General features: G+C 42.8%; 1 protein-coding gene across 3 annotated transcripts in view; it reads right to left on the bottom strand.

Annotated features, from left to right (window-relative positions):
- The window catches only part of RASSF5 (Ras association domain family member 5), a 115,830-nt gene that overhangs the window by 90,782 nt on the left and 4,170 nt on the right, over positions 1 to 20,878 (bottom strand). The window contains exon 2 of one of the 3 annotated variants that reach the window (XM_077334806.1): positions 18,770 to 18,847. The exons of 1 other annotated variant lie outside the window; for it this stretch is intronic. In XM_077334806.1, coding sequence (XP_077190921.1) covers positions 18,770 to 18,847 — 78 coding nt within the window. Of the gene's footprint in view, positions 1 to 8,594; positions 8,960 to 18,769; positions 18,848 to 20,878 lie in introns of those variants that run through there. One more of the 3 variants, XM_077334808.1, reaches the window with a different exon arrangement.

The raw sequence follows: 20,878 nt of genomic DNA, 5'->3' as shown, positions 1-20,878 counted from the left end.
ATGCCCAGAGGAAGGCAACCCTACCCCCCCCCCCACCCAAATGAAAACCCTCCAGGATTCCTGACTAATCTGTTCTGGAGGAAAATTCCTTCCTGCCCCCGAAGTGGTGATTGGCATCAGAGATGTAAAAAATGGCCATGAGAGTTGACCACTGGCTTATTCAGAAACAGAGTGAAACCAGGCTTTACCTGAACCATGGTTAGTGTGATCATATGAATGCAAAACCCAAAGCAGAACTCTACAAATGCGGAGGTATTCATAGTGGCAATTTTCCTGCACCTTCCTTGATCCGGTCCCCTTGCTCCCATGACTACCCTACATTCATCCTGACATTACAAAGGTTTTTTGTTTGTTTGGGCAGGATTTCTTAATTGGCAGCTGCTACATCACTACAGCACAGTAATCAGATATTGTTGCAATATACAAGCCCCACTGAATTCCTAGCCCCGTTTTAAAATAGTATTTAGCCCTTTTCGTGCATAGACCTGGCTAGCATCCCACCCTACACTGAGGAACTCAACGAAGAAGAGGAATTGTTTTCTGGTACCCCACTTTTACTACCTAAAGGAGTCTCTAATTGGCTTGCAATTGCCTACCTTTCCTCTCCCCAGAACAGATAACCTGTGAGGTAGGTGAGGCTGAGAGAGCTCTGAGAGAACCGTGACTGGCCAAAGGGCACCCAGCTAGCTGCAAGGGGAAGAGTGGGGAATCAAACCCAGTTCTCCAGATTACAGGCTGTCGCTCTTAACCATTACCCCAAACTGACTCTTCAGCAGAGTGTTGCTGTATCATCAACTCCATGATAGCATAGCCAGTGACTACAGATTCATTTTGAGTCATTCTTGACAACTGACTACATAGTAGATCAGGGAACAAGTGAGGATATTCATATTCATACTACTGGGGATAATAAACCAGCTTCATATCCAACAATCTATCAACGGAAGGTGGTGAATGTCATGGATCTCCACACACACACACACACACACACACACACACACGTACGTAGTGGTTTCTATTCTTGGCAAAAGTGCTTCATAGAGTTGTGGGCTCCTTGTGATGTAACAGCTTCCAGGTCAATGGGCTAAATTGAAATGGGTAAAATCAACTTTCCACAGGGCCAGAAGGTAATGCTGGGAGTAAGTAGAAGAGCCCTTGTATGAGCAAACTGCTGAATCCAACCCAGATAGAAGGATGCCCTGAGTTGGACAATCAATCACTCATTGTTAGCTTAATTAAACGATGGGTTTGTACGGGATCTGAACTGAAGCAAAACCATCTACAGGGCTCTCTGGATTCTGATCTTACAGCTGTGAAAAGGCTGATCATAATCTAAATTTAAAATTATCAGGACGTTAGTATTCACAGGCCTTAACCTCCCGCCAATAAAATGTACATCATGCTGCATGCAAACTGTGAAACAGAGTATAGCAGTGAAAGGTGTGACTTCTTCATCCCTGGCCCTTTTCTTTTTACAAAGAAAGCTAACCTGTCAGCAAAGCGTTCAGATATGAGCATGTGACACTGACGCTGCTGCAAGTTATAATTCCTCCCCTCCCCCCGCCCCCTTCGCGATCTCATCACTTCTGGAGGGTATGTGGATCCAAGCAGCGGCTTCCTTTTCAGTATTAACGGGACAAGTTCTCACATGCAAGTGGCGGGGGGGGGTGGAGGGTATGGTTCTGGACAGGTAGTGGCAAGACATGGTGGCTAATAAACATTTGCCCCCAAAGCCAGGAAGGCTGGCCACACATTTTTCAGAGGTGAAAATCTCCACTATTTGAGAATGCCGCATTGCTGTAGTAGTCTGGTGTCTTCCTCTCTTCCATATGCATGCTATTATGCATTATTCATCTTATCGTGTATCAAATGCTGAGTTTTACAGCACAAGCGAGAGTGGCAAAAAGAGTTCCAGATAAATAAAATGGATGCCAAGGCTGTGCACGTGCAATCCCCCAAGTCAAGCAATAAAAACACTCAAGCACAGTCACCCTTCACATGAGCTTCCCAGCCTTCATGCAACATTAACAGCTTTTCCTTTCAGAAAGTACAGGAAACTCGTAGCCACATTCTTCCCATCATCACATTGACATGAAATATCCAAACTCCTCCAAAAGCTCGCTCATCAGGGCAACTCCATAGCAAACCTAAGACAGATCTCATAGATTCCACTCCCAAAGGCCTTTCATCCTTCCTCCAGTTGCGGTCGCACATGTGTGGGAGATGGAAACAGAGTTTTAATTTTTTTTAAAAAAATGCAAATTAACTGATGACAACATAAAGAATGCAGGTTTACAATTACATGTCAACATACCTGAGTTTTGTGTTTCAACTGTGGATAAAGGAATCCTACATGAAACATTTTTAATCCTTTGCTCAGTATTTACCTACAGGTCTGACAGGCTTCTGCACATTTTTACTTCTCTTCCTACAGAGTGAGGGTGGGGGAGTAAGCCTTGTCAATTCACTGGGGGAGCTTTCCCTTCTCTGTTGTAGGGAAAACTGACAAGGTAAGGGCAAAGCCTTATCAGTTTCATCACTACTAGGAGAATCACAAAGGCTCCTATTGAGGAAGAGAGCTGGAGGGCCTTTAGCAGGCAAGCAGTGCCAGTCCTTCCCTGACCCCATGCTGGATGGGACCTACCAATGATTTCTGCAGATGAAAGGATTTCCACCCACAGAACACGTTACTCACCTTTCTTCCCTTTGTGCTTCAGACCAAAGAGCTGTTTCTGCGAGTCAGGGGTCTTTATCTTTGTACCGTGGAAACTTCAAACAGCACAAAAAGTGGTACTTGTCTTTACCTCCTATCACATAAAAAAATCCAAACCGTCCAAAACTACTTACTCTTATGGGAACCAGACCTCTAGCTGCCTTTACAAAATTTGCTATTTGGACATTTCTTTACTGCACTTTTATGTCTATGAAAGTATTTAGGGCAGAGATGTGCAAAATCTTCCCCATAATTTCCTTCTCATTGTAAATCACCCTGCATGTTCAAGACACTTTTCTGCAAAGTCACATGTGAAATTTCCCTAAAGCAAGAATTTTCCAAGCAGTTAATTCATGTTTGGCTGGACGCTAGCATTAGTGCACATTGTTCCTCAACCTTTTAAAAGCACAGAGATTTTTTTTAAGGCATACACTATATTTTCTCTTTAATTCTTTTTTTTAAATCTTTTTGAGATTTGAGGGTGAGTCGGAAGGGGGAAGTAACTTCATCATGCAATTCAACACTCTGATCAGCTTTCAGTACCAATGACAGCTCTCAATCAAACCCTGTATGTTGGTGGTTAAATCAGACATTTGTACATGTTTGTTATTCAGGACATTTTTATTCTGTTCTTCCCCTAAGGAACTCATGGTACAATACGTTATTTTCCCTGCCTCCAGTTTATCTTCATAACAACCTTGTGAGGTAGGCTAAGTTAAGAGTACGTGATGGGTCCAGCCTGGCTCTCCCATATCCTAGTGTCACACCCTCACCACTACACTATATTAAATGGGCCTCTGGGTCTGAGGATGTGGCATGACAGCTCCTTCATCATTATAGAGAAGTAGCATGTGCCACAAATTTATTACTGAGTAACAGATCAGCTCAGAATCTCTTATTTAAATTGCAGTTCAGTAAATCTACAGACTAAATTAATGAACCTTTATTCTTTTACAACCCTCTCTCACATATAAGTACAATGACTAGAATCAACACATAACCAAATCTTAAAGCGATATATGCCCAATCTCCGTGACTCTATTTTGTCTCTGGAATACTGAGAATTAATCAGACTCTGTCATCTAACTGTTCAGCCCACAGTCTGTCCACTGGTACGTGAGCAAGGACCCATTCCAATGAGGCTGAACAAATGAAGATATGTCCAGTCAGCACATAGACAGGCCTTCTTTGAATGATTCCACTGCTTTCTCTTAGCTGTAGCTCTCCACCAAACATTGACTATCATCGCCACCACCATTTTTAAAATGACATATAGTGAAATGGGGGAGGGAGAATCGCACGAGAATTTTTGAGTTAAAACTTACTATTTGGGTGTCTGTGTGTGCCTTCAGTACCTGTCTTTGAATCTTGTGACCAATTATAGAATAGATGCAGTTGACTGCTAAGGCGCAAAATTTAGCCAATGCAATTTAAAATATATTGTGTGCTTAAAAGACTCGCCCCATGTAGGCACAAAGGGCAAACAATTCCATGTTCTTCATGGGTTGGTCTATGTAATGACCCCAGGATATACATACTTCTTCTCCAGTAAGTGCAGTGATTTAATTCTTGGACTGGACACAAGAAGCTGCAAACTGCAGTAACCTGGCCATTGTAGCCCAAGTTGCCACTATGCAGGTACAAAGGCACTTGGTGTGGTATTTGAGGATGTTCCTTAGGATGTTCCTTTCCTAAGGAACATCAAGGAAACCTGACTAGAAAGTTGCTTTGCATATATTCAAGGGATTTCCAAGCAAGGTGAGTCACCTGTGGTTGTGTTCATGTCAAACTCAGCATGCCTTTATGGGATTTCCCTGAACATTCTTAGGGTCAAACTATGCAAGTAGATTTTTTAACATATATTTTAAGAATTCAGAAAAGGTGTAGGTGGGATTACGTTACATAATAAATCAGGAGCCCAGAGGTTCCCATAAAACTAACAAAATTACTCCATGTTAAGGGGTTTTTTTGTGAGCCAGAAATCAGTTCATCATAATGCATCTGATAACATTAGCTCTGAGTCACAAAAGCTTATGCTGGAAGTAGTTCTGAAAGTGTCACTGTGGTCCTGCTTTGTTTTGCTCTTAGAAAAGACTTCTCTACATTTTGTATAAGTGGGAGCACTTGCAATTAAGCACATGTGGGGCCTTTTTAGAGTATCTGTGACTTCAAAATTATCAGGAAGCAATCTTCCCTTAATGCTAACTGCACTAAAATATGAATGCAAAAAAATGGGGAAATCTTACTTTCACTGGCATATCATAACAGTTTAGCATTCCATTTCCTTTAGACAGGGCATTTATCCCTAGCTGCAAGCAGAGAAGTTTAATATCAGAATTTTTAATTAAAAATTACTATTGTATTAATAACTTCAGTAGCCTTCAGTACAATAACACTTATGAACCTATTCACAGCTCTGGACCAGGATGCACTAACAAGATGGAGAGAATGACATTAATTTGAAATGTATCTTTTTTTATCCCTAGCTTGTCATACTAGTGACTGCTTAAAAGCATGCATATCTCTCTCCTGACAGGGACCGAACATTTCCTTTCCCAGGCCAATGATCAGATCCCTGGCCATCAGACATTCTTTCACAGGATTAAGAACAACTCTCCTGTGGTCACTATCACCTCCTGAACAGGCATAATCACTTCAGGGGAGCTAATTTTAGAAACCTAACTCAGCTTTAGGACGAAAACCATGTGACATGGCTCACGGAGAGCCATTGGAAGAGGGACATGCAAGATGAAGTATGTAGAAAAGAGCAGGAAGACATTGAAGTGGCATTTCTGGCAGAACAATGAGAAGGGGTGTGTGTTTTTTTTTTTTTCATTCAGGCTTCACAGAACATACCACCCAGTTAAAAAAGAACCACCAATCAGACCATGGTCTTACAATCCAGTCAGAATCCAGTCATAATACGCACATACACACGCCCTATACAAGGAGGAGATATTCTATAGAAGTGTAAAGAACAGGGTCATTAAGTAGATCTTAATGTTTATTCGTGCAGCAAGAGATCACTCATCAAATCAGACAGTGGCAGAAAAGCTCTTCAAACCAGATTTTTCATGCACAACTAGCATGAGCAAAGGAATCTTAAACAGTCACAGTTTCTATAGAGTCATCTATTTAGAAGCTGTGGTTTAGGACATACTGGAAAGCAGAACAGAACGATCCACCTTAAGTAAGAAAGATCCAAATTAAGTAAATAATAATGATAAAGTAACTTAATTTATATGCTGTTTCCTTCTCCAATGGACACCCAAGGAGGTTTATATAATTTTCTGCTCTTCCATCTTATTCTCACAACAATCTTGTGAGGTAGCTGAGGCTGAGAGCACATGACTGGCTCAAGATAGCCCAGCAAGTTTCCATGGAGGAGTGAGACTCGAAGTTGGGTCTCCCTCCTCTGAGTCCAACTGCAACAGGCATCACTCTATTGCAGGATGGCACAAATAAACTAATCAAAGTAAATAAAACCTCCAGTCCAAGGAGGTGCCCTTTCTAAGAGTGCCATGTTTCTGACTTATGAAAAGGCACCTGGGAAGAACAAACATGGCATTTTGAAATGCACCTGATTGCCACAAAATGACAGATATGATCAAGTGGCGTTCCTGAGGAGGACAAATGACTTGAGCACCAGAAGAATGTTATGTTCTCACACTAACTGAAACAATGCTAGAGGCTTAACCTAATGAATTTCAATCACAGAGGCAATAAAAAATGTCTGTACTTATCAAAAAAAGCCTCAAAACTGAGTTAGCAAAATGCTAACGGGCTTATAATAGAGAGCACCAGCTGGATATCACAGGAGGCCAGCCACCCTGTGACCTTAGTTATACTATCTGTGGTTGATTGATTTTATTAAATCTTTAACCCCTTTTCATATTTAGAAGCAAAAATGACCAAGGGAAATGACTGCTGAATTTGCCTGCTGTTTCAAGGAATAAGCCAGTTCCCATTTCATGCAGCCATCAGCTCATGGGATGTCCGTAAAGAACACATGAATGTTGCAATCAGACCACTATCTGGCTGCATCACTGTGCAGGAAAAACAGAATGCTCCCGTTTCTATCTCAATAACAATCTTGCCAACTGTGAACTGAATGTCTACCTTAATGGCACCCAACATACCCACAACTGTAGACCTAGGGACCTTGGCATTACCCTGCACAGGACACTGAGTTATAAACATCACCCTACCAATGTAGCAGCAAAAATACATACAGAGGGCAGCATTCTCCAAAAAGTATGTGGTACAACTTGGGGCTAGTGCTGTGGAATACAGTGCTTCAGTGTGGCTCAACAGCCCCCACAGCCATAAACTTCATATCCAACTGAATACAACGAGAACCATCAGCAGATGTAATGCAGAAAAATCATTGAAAATAAAGAGCTGCCCATCCACAAAGAAATGGCTGACCGAGCCTATCCACACCTGCCTATCAAATCCTGCAATCACAAAGTTTCGATCCAGGGAATGGATGGCTGCAACCATGGATGAAATCAATTCCACCCAATTGCCACAGCCTAATAAACCCTGACAAGAGACCCACAGGATTTTGACTTGCTACTTACGGCATAGAATACAAACAGGCTTTGGGAGTTGTGCCAACCTGTTGTTTAAATGGGGCAAAATACCAGGTCCCAAATACGATTGGGGTGCAGCCCACCAAACTATTTTCCCTCTCTCTCAAAGCAATGTGAGCCTTGTAATTCCCAGGGAGATGTGATGGAGTTCTTTGCACTCTCCCTAGCCGCTACTGAGTGAATTGAAAAATTAGATATTAGTATTTAGAGGGATTGTCCAGTCTGTCTGCATTACCATCATATCTACCTAATAGTAATATTTTATCTTATTCCTGAGTGTAATTCTGCCATATGATAAATAAATAAATAATACTAGCAGGAATTAAGAAAAGAATTAGGAAAAGCAAAACAAGTTATTCTAAAACCTTAAGAAATATGTACATGCATACAGACTTACATTCCTGTTATGAAGTCCTAAGCGTCTCGTCTGCCCCACTTTCTTTGAACAACTTGAAGAGTTCTATAGCTTATGCTGCTCCCCATCTCTGATTTCCTAGTCCAAACGTGGCAACTTCAACCTACAGAATTCAAGAGATACTATACTTTCTTTTACAAGCTCCTTATCAACTTTTTAGAAAACTGAAGGTGTTCTTCGGAAGCTAAGGTAGTTTTCTCCAACTGGAGACCCACCCAAGGGGGGCGGGGGCAGACCAATGTCTGCTCCATCTGTATCATTGAAAAATCCACAAGGATGCTGTAAAACACAGCCCAGAAACTTGCATAATATCTTTTCCAGAGCTTCACTCTGTTTGAGCCTCTTATGCTCCTGAGACTCAACAATGGCAAATGAAATTCCAGAAAACTTGTACATGCATTAATATCCATCTGTCAAAGTGCTCTGTTTCCCCATATGCATCTATACAAACAGGAAAACACACCTATGTAACTGCCAAACTATGCTATTAAAACTCTACCTTATGAAGCAGACTTAAAAGTTTAGCATTTAAAAGCATACTGTTATCACAGAGTCACAGTAATGAGAGCATTTTCATTATGCTGCACAACACCAATCTTCAGCTGACACTAAACATAACCAGGCCGTTTAATCATCTCAAACATGTTATACCATCACAAGCAAAATATAATCCTTAGGATTAGGACCTTTACAGCATTTAGTATTAGGTTTAGAAAAGTTACTCATCACATTCTCTCACATACATTACAAGGCAGATTGCAATTTCTCTTTCCCCCCCCCTCCATTTTAACCAGATGCCACTGCCCCTTACCCCTCAGTAGTTTATTACTAGAAAACGGTACATAAATCTGTCCAAATAGCCACTCCGTACCTTTAGCCCACAAGACCTGCCTGCCAGGCCTCTTCACTTGGAGACCCTCAGACCACGATTTAGACTTAGGAAAATGCCTGAAGATCTTGCGGATTCTCTTTGTTACTAGTCCAAAGCAGGCTGCAGTCTCCGCTTTCCCTTCAGTCATTCTTCTAACAGCAGATCAATAGCTTCTTCGGGCACAAGCAATCCAGGCAAGCAGACAGTGCTCAAATGCGGAATGTTATTGGAAGCAGCAGATGTATTTATCACTGCAAGTCATTTACGTTGCAAAATCAAGATCTTCTCTATAGAGAGTCCTTTTACACTTCAGTTCACTTTGGTGTTCGCGTTTTGCAATGCAAAGGCAAAAGAAAATGTATCCCATAGCCCAGAAACTTCCAGGGCTGCTTCTAACTCATGGGAAACTTTCTATTTCTAGGGCTTTTTGTCTGATAAGATAAAGCACCTAGCGGAAGAGAGACAACAGTCGAGAGAGAGACCAGAAGCCATCCCGTTCTCTTCATAGTCTCTTTCTAATAACCTTGGAGTTCCAAATGCTCTTCTGCTAGCGAGTCAGCCCAAAGTCAAGCTTATGGCTACGTTACTTAAGATGAAAATTAAATAAACAATCTCATATGCTAATTAATAGATCTGTCCACCTTTAGGGGATATTAATACTAGTTAGGACCAGCTATTAGCTACATTTACTAAGACCAAGTCAATTGTGGGGGGATCTCCTAGTACTCTACTAGCACTGGCTATGCGACTTAATATTCTGCCCATCACGCTTCTCCTCATGCATGGAGTGCAGAAAGCCATGTTTGTTGAGAAGTTGCTGGAAATGTGCAGATACGGGTACCACTTTTTCACAGTTGCCACACAACCACCACCTGAGAAACATACACTCCAATGGGTCACAAATTGCCGTTTCCCAGCAGCTGCACTTGGCAATATGAAAGCTGGGCACATAATTTACTGATAGTCTAGGAATGCTAAGCTGGGCAAGAGAATGTGAGGGTGGATTAGTAAGGGCTATTCTGTCTGCCCTGAGGAAGTAAAGGTCTATAAATCACCGTAAAAAAACGGTTCTTCAGTATAAAAACTGTCACCTCAGCAATTTTCATAAACGTTGTTTACAACAGTGGTCCCCAACCTTTTTATCACCGGGGACCGGTCAACACTTGACAATTTTACTGAGGCCAGGGGGGGGGGGGGGTTGTCTATTGCCGAAGGACGTCACTGCCACTGCCTGAGCCCCTGCTCCACTTGTTTTCCTGCTGGTGCCCCTGACTTTCCACCGCCCGCTGGGGGGCGCTTCCAGCAGCAGCTGTGCAGTGCCACACCAGGGGGGAACCTCAGCCATGGCGGCTGCTGGAGAGCACCAAAGGTGAGCTGGTGGCAGAGTGGCAGATCAGCCCCAGAGGCAGCAGCCGGGGAGGAGGACGAGGAAGAACTGCGGCCCGGTACTGACTGATCTACGGACCGGGACCAGTCCCCGGACTGGGGGTTGGGGACCACTGGTTTACAATACTGTACCAAGCAATGTGCTATCCCCATTTTCTAGAGTGGTAGACAAAGACAGATCAAAGATCTTTTAGTTCCATGTGCTTCGGTCATTAGACATTTCAGAGAAGAGCTGTTCTTGTTTACTTGTTCTAAGATCATCTTTTGTCTATGATGAGGTCAAACTGGGAACTACCATACTTGTATCCTAGCCTTCCTCTAAGAACCTATGAGCTTTATCTTATTTCGTCCTACCAACTCTAGGATAGATTAAGTTGAGAGACTGCAACTTGTCCAGAGTTGGACAGTGACAGCACAACTCTATTCCCTCATGAGCTCCCACTAGAACCCTCCCAACCACCCCCAGGAGATTTAACCTCTTCAGCTTTTGAAGGGCTCCCTCTCAGGATAACCACAATCACCACCTTTGGTGAAATTAAGACTTCTGTATCTCAGAGGATACTATGCAATCTATGCTGAACAGCAAGGTCAAAATAATGTCTGGTAGAAATGTATTCCTATCAAAAAAGTGAGACGCTTATCAGTATCAGCCTTCTATTGACGTTCATTATCATGACAACAGAATTATCTTAATTATATAAAATGACTTCCACATGATCACCAGTGTTATCATGTGGGAAATCTGATCATGTGATTGGCTGAGTTCGCACAATGCCAGTGTAAGCACCATTTGTCATTTGTCATTTCAAGGATCAGGAAAGCTACCTTCCACTGCTAATCCAAATGTCAGTAAAATATAAAAGTAACATATAATAATTTTAGTGTGTGTACAGAGTGATTCCTTGGGTCTCCATCCTGTATTCCTATAAGGCCTTGTATCCCTGTTTATAGCACTAGATTTTTATATTTCCCCCACAGAATCAGAGACAAAAAACCTAAGTGATAATCAGACTTACTAGACAAACAAATTATAGACTAATTCACATGCTGTCAATGCCATCTCCTACTGGTGGTTGTTGAAGTGAGCACAAGATGACACAAACCCCTTGAACCACAATAGCAGGTTTTTACATTCTGCCATGTGAATTTAGCACAATATTGACCAGATTTCTCACTATATGTTCAGATTCATATAGCAATACACTGAAATGAAGGTTCTGTATGCATTCAAATATCTATGTTCTTTGCAACTAATCCAAGGCTTATCAGAATAAATCAAATTGGGGGGGGGGGTATAAAGTCACACATATACCCCAAACCTCGAAAGAGACTTAAAATTTGTTACTAATATTTATGAGGGGCCTCAAATGCAATACAAATTGAAACATGAAGCAAGAAACTACAAACAGACTTGCCCAGCATTACACTGGCACAGAGAACATTTACACCTATTGAAGGAATGTGCTACCGTAAACATATAGAAATGATTAAAAATTTACAAAGTTCTATGAATCACAGGGATAAGTAATGTGCAGTCCACCACTTCCTTATAAGGGTAACCGCAAAGAAACTAAGCATACCAGCCCAGGCTAGCAACATATTGCAGCAAGTTCCTGTCAGCTTTAAAAAACCTCAATAAAGTAAAAAGGGCTTTAAAATACTTTAAGTGGATTTTCTGAATGAAGCCTGATGCAACTTAAAAATAGTAGAGACTTAGGTATTTCTCTAAAGACAATTGTGATACATAATTCCACTCTTTCTAAAAGCATTATTAAATTTCTAAAAAGAGGGGGGAAGTGAGATTAATACAAAGTATTATTGCCAGGTCCAGAAACAAAAAATGTTTCCTCTTACTTATTCAGCTGGGCAACTGGATGAATTTGACTGCATACACTTTTTCTCACCATAGTGCTGAAGAGGTCAAAGTGGTAGCCTTTGATTATTTTTATACCTAGCTATCTATGCAACGTTTTTTTCTCTCCAAAGAACTTACAACAATGTATTCCCCTCCTCCAATAATCCTCACAATAGAGCTGCCATGTCTCCCTCATGGCAGGATCCCTACCACTGGCAGGTCAGGTTGCTAGCAGTGGGGCAAAATGGGGAATATACATCTGACACTGTGACATCTAGAGGTAGGCATAAATCTAACATTTCTAGTTCAGGCAGCCTGTGTGGAAGCATCCTGGGGGGGGGGGGAGGGGAGCAAAACTGACAGGTTTTATGGCTCACAGCCATTTCAGCCTAACAGCTGATGGGTGCCCCAGCCCTACTATTAGGCTGAAATGGCTTGCAGCCATTTGAGTCTAACAGCATGTGTGTGTACCCTTCTCACAGTTAGGCTAAAATGGCTGCAAGCTCACCTGTTAGATTTAAATAGCTGTAAGCAATTTCACCAATCAGTTTCACTTCCCCCTGTTCTGAAGGAAGCAGGGGGAAGTTAAATGGACTGGTGAAATGGCTGCCAGCCCTTTCAGCCTAGCAGCTGATGAGCAAACCAACACTGCTGTTAGGTAAGCAAAACCAACTGGAGAAATGGCCCACAGCCATTTCAGCCTAATAGCAGGGTAGGTACACCTGTCAACTGTTAGGGGCTTTACGCACCGGGATCTTTGTTGCAAATTGGTCACTGAATGAAAAATCGCCATTTAAAATAGTGGAATTCGTCGTTATGCATACCTGCCTTTGTAGTGGAATCCAGTTGCGTTTTGTAGCGTTTCCCACAGCTTCCGGTCTCGGCAGAAATCGCTAGAAAGGAAGCGCTATTGCCAAGCTCGTCCCGCCCCTGGCCGTCAAGCAGCCAATGGGCAGCCGTTAGCATGCTCCCAAACAGCCCCTTTCCCTTTAAGAAAGGTTTTTTTAAAAAAAAACAGACCCATTGTAACGAATCTATGTAGATTCGTTGCAACGGAGAGACCCATCCAGCTGCCTAATGTGAGCTGTCGTTTGATCGTATGATCGTTACCACGCTGCCTCGAGTGAAAAAAAAAAATCCCCCCCCTCTCACGGGCCCGATTTTCGGCTGAATGAATGTGTAAAAATTAATGGGAAAATACATCAGCAAACGGGCTTTTCTGTGGTTTGTGCTTAGTGACTAAAGGTGAAGGACTGAAGCCAGGGAAGCCTCTAAACAGAAAGAGGCTCGCTGGTGCGTTTATCCCCGCTCGCTCGGGGAAAAAAAAATGGCGATCGCTTCGCCGGAAGTTTGGAGGACAGGCTCAGGAGGAGGGACTTTGAAGAAACCGCAACAATGTTAACGCACAGGTCTTTTTCGCTAGTGTTGCAGATTGGTTGCAAGAGTGTAGCGCTTTCCGGAGGGTGAATCCACTTTTTGGAATTCCCCTGAAAGCGCTGCAAGGAAGCACTTTTTGCAGATTGGTTTCAGGTGTGTGGCAGATTGTCTACGACGTCGTGCGTTATGGCAAATCAATAGCGTTTCCAATTGGCAACCATTGTGCGATTTTGAAGGCGTGCAAAAAGCCCCTTAGGTTTAGATGGCCTGAACAGCTGAACCAAACTAAATTCCAGTAAATGTTTAGGGACTCTGTACAGGGGCCAAGTTCATGCTGAATTCTGGTTCGTGAACCAATTTGCGCCTAGTCTAGTGATATCACCTTCAAGGCAGGAGATTGTGATGGTCCGATAAGCATTGATGACAGGGTGTGGATTCAAACCCAGTTCTCCCAGGCCATCCTATTTTATTCTCACAACAATTCTGTGAGCAGAAAAAGATTGACAGGACCAAGGTCACCCAATGAGTTTCATGGTAGAGAGGGGATTTGACCCTAGGCCTCTCAGACCTTAATCCAACTAATGCCATACCTGCCAAGTCACAGTTAACCTGATGTTCATATAACACTTGGGTCAATTGGATCCAGGGTCAGATCTAGGTATTTGTTACCCAAAGCAAGTTAGGCCAGTTTTTTCCACAGGTGCTGCTGGAGGCTGGGTCCAAGCCTAGTTCCTGCAGCAGTGCAGATTAAGAAGGTGAAATCCTTTCCCTCCCTTCTAAGAAAGTGGTGATCCAAATAATCAAGGATTGGCAGGAACACCCAGCATTGCAAGTGCTGAACTCAAAATTCTGTCCAGGGCTCCTCTCCCTCCCCCTTTAAAGCAGCCACCAGAGAGCAGGTGCAGTCCACACCTGCTTCCATGAACGTCCCACACATTATTTTGAGAAAAGATTCTGGCATTGTGCATTCCATAAATCTCTCCTACAATAAACTGCACAGAGATTTCCTTGTGATAAGGCAGAAGGAGGAGGGAGAGGGATTTCTGTATTGACTATACTTAGCAGCATAGATTTGCTGGATGCCCTTTAATTATGGCTCTACCACCTGACTGAGATTCCAGTGGCATAACAGGCTTGTGTCACCAGCTGCTTTGTGGCTAGTTTGAAAAAAATAAAATAAATAAAAGTGTAAGGCACCAGAGACACTCAAACAATGCAATCCTCATTTTACAGCCTCTCAGAAGTGCAGCGGTCACACTAAGATGGTTGACTATCTTAGTGGAGAAGAATAATTCATGTATGCACATGGACCAGGAAAGCAAGGAACGGAGCAGAGGAAAAGAAGCAAGCCTTGCAGAAAATAAGCAAAGTTAAAGAAAAAAGACTTCCATGGAGACTTTATTCTTAGATCAAATTTTGTTTCAGTAAAATATTATAAAGTATTGTTTCAGATCTTAAAGATCTTAATGTTTTGTTCAATTTAACACCCAGTCCAAAAGTTTTGCTGCAGCTTACCAAGAAAAGCAAGCATGAGAAAACAAACTCTGGCATTTTTTACCCTTTTTTGGAGATTGTAATTATATTTTCTAATATTACAGCTGTGTTAATGCTAACCAGAAAAATAATGCTATTTATAGCAATACCCTGCAGTGTATAAATAGATACACAGAAACAGCTGCACCAGCCCAAAGTATATTGATGGCTGATAGCTCAATCAGCTGGAGGGGAAAGAGAGGCAGTCGGGTAAGTACAGCTCATATCCTAGCCTTTTCACGGAAGGACTCCAGGGGTCTCAAAATGGAGTCCTCTTACCCACTGAAGATACTTTCACATGAAACTGAAGAGATATACCCTCAACAGCTGGGCTGCAAGTTCAATATCCCATAATCCTACAACTCATTGTACCACATTATGCCACCAGCATCAAAAAGAAATCCAGTTTCTTAAATGTCTTGCCAGTTTTAAAAAGCAATTCCAAAATTTTGATTCTGGCCACCTAGAAAAGTTGTCAAACATGTTTTGAATTCTCTTACTCATCCCTCTTCATGATCAATACAGCCCCAATGATTTAAACCAGCGGTTCCCAGACTTTTTCAGCCTAGGGTACCCTTTGGAATTCTGACACTGAATGGTAGGCAAGCCACAAGATGGCTGTCAAAAGAGGCAGAGACAACCATGAAGTGTCAGGTCATGGTTATGCATAAGTCTAATCGTAAATCTCCCAACAATTCAGGAAGAAGTTCTGATGAATAGGGTAGCTTTATTGTTTTACTTTGGATTTGTTTTTTGCATGCACTTCTTTCATGCAGCGATGGCCCTTTGTGGTTTGGTGGCAGCTGCTGCCAAAGCACGACACAAAATCTCTAGTGATGTATATAACCCACACCCTTTAATACTACAGAAATACTACTGCTTTGAGGAGCCACTGTACAACTAAAAAAGTTACGGCTCCCTCAGTATACATCTACCAACACCAAGCAGGATTATCTATTTGCAGACCAAATGCCTCAAACATTCCAGAAGCAGGATTCCTGCTGATTACCAAGAAGGAGATAGGGCTAGATCTTGCCATTTTGTCTTCTCAATAGTGCACCTGTATTTCCTCCAGCACAAAGGGATTCAAGACTCCCTTGTATCCATGGAAGGCAACTTGCACTGTAGGAGAAAATGGGACAAAATAGTCGGATCTAATCCACTGTTCTCCAGAACATGAAAAAATACATTATTATGCTGTCTGGTTGACATTATAAGTGTCTAGAATTTACACCATAATAAAGATCACTTATTGTCTTACATTTATAATACCTGACATCAGAAATGATTTTTTTGTTGCTGCTAGTTCACTTGAATTCAAGGTGTCCAATAGATCACGAAAGGGATGTGAGCATTGACTTTAACATGCTTGTATCACATCTTAACCATTGGCTCTAATAATAAAAGAGAAACAGGCTCAAGGGTGGAGCCTGTCCAGGCCTGGAACACATGCCAATCTTGGTGTCCCCGGATTGGGCCGGCCCCTAGATGGCTGCCCCCCCCCCCCAGCCACACATGGCTCACCTGCCCTCGCTTCCACACACACGCTGGCCATGAAGGGTGACGGACCTGTGCCCTCCTGCATGGCCCTCTGCGCAGTAGCTGTGTTGCTGAGGTGATGGTGCTGGAGGTGGCAGCCCCATGATGGTTGCAGTGCCGCCACTGACAGAGGCTACAGCTGGGACCAGGCTGCTGCCTCTTCTGCACCTCACCTGCACAATGCACTGGACATGCGAGCTGCCGCGACTGGAGAACACAGCCCCATGGCGGCAGTGCACTCAGGGCAATGTGTGGGCCTGGCCTATGGTGGGGCTCGCTGCCAGGGAGGGCAGCAGAGAGGCGGAGAGCCCTGCTGGCCCCCTCCCGCCAAGACAGTTGAGCCTAGCTTGTGATGGTGAAGAATGGCATTGGGGGGGGGGAGTGCGGTGGGCCAGAGCGGGCATTGGCAGGGACAGCGGCAGCCCTGGGGGGGGGCCTCAAGTGCCCATTGCATCCCTGCATGCAACAGGCTTTACAGCTAGTTCACATATAATTTTAAACCACATTTTTTCAATTTACTTCTTAAGAAGAATTCCAATGGGTATTTTTATTTATGTTTTCAATTTTATTCTGTTTGTCTGTCCAGTGGCACATAAAGCATTCTGCAAATAATATAGCCACAGAGACAAACAAATGAATCACAGCAATGTAAGTATGCATGAGAGTATCAATCATGTTTGTATTATAGCTCTTTTGGACATGTTTCCTAGTAACTTACTCAGCAGAATCCATAAAGTTTAAAGTATCAAGGGAATCTGGTTCAGCTCTAGAAATACATTTTGATTAAGGCCAAGAAGCCCAAACAGCAATCTGAAGATGCCTTTGTGTGAACAATTCTGGTGACCACAACAACACTACCCCTGACTACACATCAAAGGGTTACCCTGTTAATTCCTAAAAGAATGATAAAGACAGGTCATACGAAACCCCTTGATCCACACTTTGATTGATTGGAGCCACAGGAGTAACAAGAAAAAATCTTCAATATGAATGGAAATGTTAGCAGCTGCTTCTTTTTTTTTTTAAGCACCAGAAATTTTCTAGTATAGCATTACCTGGTTAATAGAATAAATCATGTACTCTGGTTAATGCATTATTAGAACTTGGTATTTCTGATACACACTCCTGCCCTCTTTCCTAGTTGAAAGGAGAACATGCTTTTACTCTCATTCTACAGTCTAAGAATGTATCCAAATGGCAAGAGGTCTGTTTGTATCCACTGCTGTTGTGAATACTGAGGCATTCATATTGGCAATGGAGCATTTACACAGGAGCCTTCTGTACAATTTCCTCCATCGGGTACCATTTTCCCTGCATTTTTCCTCTGCTAGGGCCTCAGTGCCACAGCAGTTACTGGGTTGAGTCCTGTACAGAAGGCCACAGGTGCTGGGGGTGTGTGTGATTTTGATTATCTTCCCCTTTCCATGGCAATCCCAAATGCCCCCTGAAATGCAGCTCCTAGAAGACTGGGAGGGAAAACTTAGTGGAGAACTGGCAGTCTCCAACCTGGCAGAAACTATCCTCTTCTTGCTCCTGCATAAATCAAAGCAGGATCCAAGCCACATTTTTTAAAGTCCTCCAGTGATACAGTGTGGAAAATGGCAGCCACAATGGAAGGAAAATGGCACACATGTCTCTGGAAGCTTTGTTTGGACTAGGGGATCAGTAAAATGCTCAGTCATTATAGCTGTGGTTCAGCCCCCTACAGACACCGCAACAGCTACAGCAGGCACAGCATCAGGATGATGGCAACCTGCCAGCATTTGACAGTTCCTCTATATCCTGACTCACTGGGTCATCTGTACCCTCATTCTGCAGCAAACAATTATCCTTGCTACCAAGGAGAGCTCAAGTGCATCACTGAGCTTCAAACTAAGTAAGTCATTACCAGAGACCTTTTAAACCTCTTGTGCCAAAGCTTCATATGGGAACAACTTAAAAACAAAACCTCGCTTAACAGGCAGAAGGAAGCTTCTTCCAGGAAATCATGCATTTGCACTCCTGACATCTGCAGGACACGAGTTCTTTCCAGCCAGCACACACCCAGCTTTAAATGTAGTATAAAAGCTAAAAAGAATCCACCCAAAGATATTGTTTGGAAAGGGAGTATCTGTAATGTGACAAGATGGCATTTAAAGGGGAGTTTTCCAATGGAGAGGTTCTTTTTAAAAAAAAAAAAAACCTGTTTTAGTTCCCATGGAAAACCCCAGGCAAAAATCCCCTTTGGACTCAGCACATTCTGCTGCTTCTGTTCCAAAGAGAAAGAAAAGAGACTGAAACTATTCGAGAAAATCTAGAAAACTACCTGGAGAAGTGAGCAGTGACTCATGACAGCTCATACTCTGACACAAAATTTGCTAGTCTTTAAGGCGCTACTGGATTCTTGCTCATTCTTACTGCTACAGACAAACACGGCTACCCATCTTGATCCATCTAGAACATTATTTAGGATATTTAGTTATGGTATTTGGCACTAAATACATACCCCTTCCTAGCCAAGCATGGACTGTTTCATCAGTAATTATACTCCCAGGATGCACAATTTGGCTGTGTGGATACGTTTCTGCATGTAATTGATAAGAAAAAGCAATTATTAAAAGAAACTGAGTTGAATATTATTTTATACAGACAAGTAAAACTAGAATTCCAGTTAACTATAACTATTGTTCCAAGTCAAAAGATTTGTGAGCTTCCTCACCGGTGATTCAAGTCCTACTTAACAGTGAACCCAGGAGAGTGTAAAATAAAGGCTGATGTCCACATCAGCTTTAACCATCATGATGAAAGGCCAGAAGGGGGATTTGCATGAGAAAGAGGAAGGGCTAGGGAAGATACCACACGGTTAGATCTGTCCAGATTCTTTGTGCTCATGACCCTGATCCACCAAGCCACATAAAGGGGAAGAGAGAGAAGGCAAGATTTACACCAGGATTCCCTGGCCCACAGCTCATTCCCTTAACCATCATGCTATACTTGCTGTCCCATTGCCACTGACTTCGTAGCTTTGAGCTACACAAGAATTGGCTTTTAGTACAATTATTCTCAAGAAAGGGGTATAGATTTATTCATAATTAACCATGCATTGTCCTGCTAATTTTCAAGTGGCCTGCACTTTCAACATGAACCTCCATAACAGGAAACCAGGGAGCTAGAGGAATTATCTGCCTGGTCCAGACAGGCTGGCAAATATTCAAGCTGGCAAATATTTCCAAGCATTTTGAAAGCCATCTTCACTCCTGCAAGGCATGGGCCGTTATGAAGCATCATGTACCAACAGCAAGACCTGCAGAGAAAGAGAAATATATACTGGGGACCGGGCGACAGAGCCAAGTGCAAATAGTTTTCACAGCAATGCAAGCAGACATTCAGTGAAGAACAGCTGACCTGCTCTGACATATCACTGCAGCCAACTAATTGATGGGGTTGCGCGCAATATCGCCGTGACAAAGCCTGAATAGGAGGCAGCGGAACCCTATGGAGACAACTGTCTCTTTCAATTGCTTCTCCTTCTTAAACAGCTCTGCAAGAAGAATTCTGATTCCTTTTTGCTCTTCTGTGCATCTATCATAGCAAGACATATTTAATGGAGTATGAATTTGGGCACAAGCCCAAATGTGAGAATCAGGAGATAACCACTCGAGAGGGGTCAGCAAAAGAACAATTGGCTACAAGAACGGAAAGCTCTCCTGTGACACAGGGAATAAACTGCGGGGCTGTCAAGCTTTCAGGCCTGAGCCAGATCTCGCACTTGCCAAAACTGTAGCCAGCAAAGCTGATTCAGCAGTATTCTCCCAACTGGCAATCTCTATCGCTATCTAAAGAATATTTCTGCAGCCCCCTATTAGTTAAGGCACCTGAACATGAAACTGCTACGTACTGAGTCAGATCTTTGGTTTGTTTGTTTTTAAAGTACTGTGCTGTCAATTCAGATACACAGGAACTCCCTCAGGCCTTTCTCATCATCCTCTGCCTGATCCTTTCATAGGAGATGCCAAGGGCTGAACTTGGACCTTCCATATGCAACAACATGGTCCACCACGAAGCCACCGTCTCTTTTGACTAGGGACCATGCTTTGCTTGAGCCGTAGCCTCAGTGACAATGAGCACGCTAATTCTGAACAAGTGTGAACAAGAGCACGGGCTCAATGAGAGGGCCCAATTCTTCCCTGATTACTGCTGCCAAGAACTCTCTTCATACATCACCAGCAGGCCAGGCATACAAGCTGAAAGGAAAAGTGATCCGGGTGCATCTTTTTCATCCTCTTTGGCTCAGAGAGCTGTGAGCTAGCAAATTGTTGTGCCATGGACAACAGCACTCAGGGATTTGGAAGTGAGGTTTTAATCTGCCCTGATGGGATTGTTATTAGAACGAAACCTAAGTAATCAACTAAGTTTGCAATCCTATTCCTTTCTTATGCTCTCTTTGCACACACAAACAGAGAGGGAGAGAGACAGAGAAAAACAGAGAGAGAAGGTGTATATGTTTTGAATTATAAATTAAAAGCTTCCATTCAGTAACTTTTTGTCCAACACCCCATAAAATATCTGGCAAATTAAAGAATTTTTAGGAGGTATGAGAAGCAGAAACTTTATA

The sequence above is a fragment of the Paroedura picta genome, chromosome 4 (genome assembly GCF_049243985.1).
Source record: "Paroedura picta isolate Pp20150507F chromosome 4, Ppicta_v3.0, whole genome shotgun sequence".
Taxonomy (NCBI): domain Eukaryota; kingdom Metazoa; phylum Chordata; class Lepidosauria; order Squamata; family Gekkonidae; genus Paroedura; species Paroedura picta.
The sequence above is the reverse complement of the archived record's forward strand: the minus strand, read 5'-3'. Positions and strand labels throughout refer to the sequence as shown.